Below are 5,000 nucleotides of genomic sequence, written 5' to 3' on the forward strand. Positions count from 1 at the left end.
GGTAAGAGGGTAAAAAAATGATGTTAAGAATACCTAGTGATATGGGATAGGAGATGGTTTGACGATTTCTTGTTTGAAACGTTCTACTTTCACTTTTCCTTTTAACACATCACATTTCATATCTTCAATCATAATAACTTCCTTTTATATATTTTTTTTTTGTTTCTCATTTATCTCATGTCATCGCATCTCATCTCATATTTATGTGTTTTTCATTACCAAATAATTTTACATATATATATATATATATATATATATATATATATATATATATATGTATTCTTCTATTACATACATTTTATATACATAGATAGATGTGGGATATCATACATACATACATATATATATATATATATATATATATATATATATATATAGATGGATACATATATACATATACATAGATGGATACATACATATATATATATATACATAGATGGATACATACATATATATATATACATAGATGGATACATACATATATATGTATATGTATATATATGTATATATGTATATTTGTGTGTTTGTGTATTTCTGTGTGGGGAGTGTAGGTAGGGATGGGAAAGAAATTAATTTTTTTTAAACGATCTGAATTTTTTTTTTTTTTTCCACTTTTGTATTATTATTTATTTATCTTTTATTGTAAATAAAATGACTTTTCTTGTTTGATTTTATTTTGTTCCAGTGTCATTATTTTCCATTTTCACGATTTCACTTTGTTTCTTAATTTTCTTTCATTTTCATTTCAATTCAACTGGTTTCGTTTCGTTTCGTCTTCACATTGTTCAATGGTTTTCCAAGAGTTTGGCTTTATTTCAGAGTTATCTTTCCCTTACACAATATTTTGTTTTCTTTTTTGTCTTTTTGGTTTTTTGATATGAAGATGATATGGTTTCTAATTTTAGGAAGAAAAGTATTTTACGTTCATATATATACATATATATATATACGTATGTGTGTTTGTATTTTTTCATTTTTTTCATTGTTTATTATTACGATGATTATTATTATTATCATAAATTTCATTCCTTTTTCTTTCCCCTCTCATACTTTTTTTCTTTTTTTCAAGATCTTGTATTCTTCCTTCTATATTTCTGCGTCCTCTTTCTCAGGTTTCCTTTTTATTACGTCTTCATATATATATATATATATATATATATATATATATATATATATATATATACACACATATATATACATATCTATATACATATATACATATATATATATATATATATATATATATATATATATATATATGTATATATATATATATATATACACGTCTGTCTGTCTTTTATTTCGTATCCACTTTTTATATCTCTTTGTGCTCTCTTATTCTGCCTCCTCCTCCATGTCCTCCTACTCTCCTCATTCACCTAATCAGCCACCTCCACCTACTCCTCCTGCTCCACTTTGTTTCAATCCTCCATCTTATGTATCTTTTTTTTCTCCTTTTTGTTTTTGCAGCATACCAGTGTAAGTTTCTCAATACCAACTAGCTCTTCCCACTAATTCCCATGCAAAAAAAAAAAAAATGAATAAAAATGAAATAAAAATAAAAAATAAGCATATATAATTGACAACAAGAACAAAATTTATTCAAACAAAAATTAATGAAAAAAATCCAGGGACATTATATAGATATATACATATATACATATATATATATATATATATATATATATATATAATACATATTTATATAATACATATTTATATAATACATATATATATAATACATATATATATATATATATACATATATATAATACATATATATATATACATATATATAATACATATATATAATACATATATATATATATATATATATATATATATATATACATATATATATATGTATACATATAATACATATATGTGTGTATATATATGTATATATATACATATAATACATATGTATATATATATATATATATATATATATATATATAATACATACATATATATATACATATATATATATACATACACAAATATACACACACACATACACACACACACATATACATACATTTATATATATATATATATATATATATATATATATATATATATATATATATAAGAACATGGATGATTTATTTGACCAATACTGAAGTGAGACTCACAGGCTTCTTCAAGCAACGAGACTTTAGCTGAGTACTCAGAATGGATGCCCTTACTGTTACAGGCAATGTCAGAGTAGATGAGGTTAGAAACAGCCAATGGTCACAGCATATAAGGGAGACTGGCACCAGATATTATTATTAGGTTTGAATAGTAATAAGAAAACAATACCACACAAAGCCTATAATACAGGGTATGAGAGTGGTGTCGTAGTACTGTTGTAGTACACATCGACTATATATATGTATATTGTATGCATGTGAGTGTGTGTATGTGTGTTTATATAAGTCAACGCTTGTACTGAGTTCCCCATCAAAAACTGTACTGTTCTGATCCTTAAGATTTCCTTTAGAACAATCACATGTATAAGCTTATATCTATAAATATGAATACAAGTATACACATACACACACACATATATATAAATATACATGTGTGTGTGTGTGTGTTTGTGTGTATGCCTATGTGTGCATGTGTTTTGTTTATATTATGCTATGCTATGCAGTTCTTGGTTTTATATTCTGTTTCGATCATTTTACTCTGCACTTTCCAGTTGTTGTGTCATGTGATGTTTAGCAAGAATGTATGCGATGAAATAAAGATAAAAAATAAACAATGAAAAATATCCCGGAAAGAACCATCGGCAGCAACATCAACAACAATTAGAATAATAATAATAATAATAATAATAATAATAATAATAATAATAATAATAATAATAATAATAATAATAATAAAGGAACAAAACAAGAAATGAGAAAGGAAACAGTACTTCATTCCTTTTATCAAGAAGAAGAAGAAGAAGAAGAAGAAGAAGAAGGTAAATGTACAGAAAACAACCAAGGGAGATAACTCCTATTCTTTGTTGATGCTGCTGGCGTGTTTCATCAGACATTTTTATGAAATGTTTTAAATCTGAGTGTAAAAGTTGTTTTCTTTTACCTATGTGGCATTCTCTTCTCTATATGTCCTGAGCTAAAGGCAGTAATATATACATGGTTACACACATACATACTCATATATATATATATATATATATATACCCAGATGTTTCATTACTCCTAGTAATGGAGAGATTTTATACCTCCATTCTCACTCTTATGTCATAGGTTAGATGTGGGTACATACACACAACTGTAAAAGAAAAATTAAAACTAAAACGAAAATAAAAAATATAAACACACACGCACACACTTATATGTATATATGTGTATACATATATAAGTATGCATGTGTGTTTGTGTGTGCACGTGTTTGTGTGTCGTTATATATATATATATATATGTATATATGTATATACATATATATGTATATCCATATATATATATATATATATATATATATATATATATATATATATATATATATATAAATATATATATACATATATATATATATATATATGTATGTATATACATATATATGTATAAATATATATATGTGTATTTGTCTTTCTGAACTTTGATAACTTCATTCATTTCATCTCTTTTTCAATTTATTTGCCTTTCAATCTTATATTGTTACTATTATTATAATTTATAGTGGTAGTGTTAGTGGTGGTAATAGTAGTAGTAGTATTAGTAGAAGTTGCAATATTGCTTATCTTTGCTTTCATATTGTTTTTATTTTGTTTTCTGCTGTTCTTTTTCGTTTTCTTTTTCTATTCTGGAAAGAGAAGTTGAATACCGGAAAGTGTGTTTGGACTGAGGGCATCAGTTCTTTATGATATGAACACTGTCCAGTAATAAAACAGCTATCCAATGTTAGAATGACAGACTCAAATGAAAAAAGAAGGTACCCATTGTTAGCAAGAATTTTTCCAATGCTAGTGCCAGGTATTCAAATGTAACATAACGCAAACTGAGGTACCCTATTCGAAAACTAAATTGATGTAGTCTTGTGACATATAATAAAATATGATAATAATACAATGAAATACACCAACTGAAAAAATGTTTATTCCACAATTCTTAAATTCATGAAATCCAGTTATTAAATTTAGGTACTGTAATAATGAAACTGAGGTACTATGATGTTAAAAGTAAAACAAGGTACATTAACAACAGCATGAAGTTATGTAATATAAAAGTTATGTATGATGATGTTAGAGTAACATAGCTTAATGAAACATCTATGTACCCTATTGATAAAATGACGTACCCTGTTCACACAGTGTATCTCAATGATATGGCATTGTACCTTGTTTTTAAAATCATGTACCTTGATGCTTAAACGACACAGTTCAATGATAAATCTATGTACCCAGTAACTAAAATGATGTACCCTGATGTCTAAACAATGATAAACTCAAAGTATACTGGTTGATAAAATAATGAGATAATGTATCAGAATGATATATTCGTCATAAAAACTAACAATGCAGCCTGATTTAACTGTAACATGTTGTCTTATATATGGTGTGGTGTGTGTGTGTGTGTGTGTGTGTGTATTGAGAATATTTGTCATTTCCAGTTTGGCAATATTCATATCTCTTGCTTCATGGGGGTTAATAATACTTTTGCTTTTTTTTTTTTTTTTTTTGCTTAATGAGAAAATTACTGTCTCATTAGACACACCTGTTTGTTGTGTAATATGCAATATAGCATCAGCCAGTTGTTGTAAGCTTTGAAATGGTTGTAAAGGGTTATCTTCATCTTGTAGTTTAGATATGTATATGTAACATCTCGTATAAACTAATAATTACCACACAGAATTGTTTGTCCATCTTTTCTCTAATTATATCATCGTCGTTTGATGTCTCTGTTCCTGTGCTGGCAGGGGTTGAATTTTTTGACAAGATCTGACAGGCAGAAGGACTGCAACATGCTTGACTACCTACTTCAACATAGTTTCTCTGACTGGATGCC

General features: G+C 26.4%; 1 protein-coding gene across 10 annotated transcripts in view; it reads right to left on the reverse strand.

The window, feature by feature from the left end:
• Positions 1–5,000, reverse strand: part of LOC106879854 (zwei Ig domain protein zig-8) — a 550,351-nt gene that overhangs the window by 81,115 nt on the left and 464,236 nt on the right. For 4 of the 10 annotated variants that reach the window (XR_016243845.1, XR_016243842.1, XM_089361026.1 and 1 more), the window contains one exon: positions 1–1,511. This exon is cut by the window's left edge and continues 1,048 nt beyond it. The exons of the other annotated variants lie outside the window; for them this stretch is intronic. Coding sequence is in view for 2 of the 4 variants with exons in the window: in XM_089361026.1 (XP_089217152.1) it covers positions 1,489–1,511 (23 nt within the window). In the remaining 2 variants the exon portion in view is untranslated. The remainder of the gene's footprint in view (positions 1,512–5,000) is intronic. 10 annotated transcript variants of the gene reach the window in all.

Source organism: Octopus bimaculoides, chromosome 12, assembly GCF_046866305.1.
Source record: "Octopus bimaculoides isolate indiv1 chromosome 12, ASM4686630v1, whole genome shotgun sequence".
Classification (NCBI taxonomy): domain Eukaryota; kingdom Metazoa; phylum Mollusca; class Cephalopoda; order Octopoda; family Octopodidae; genus Octopus; species Octopus bimaculoides.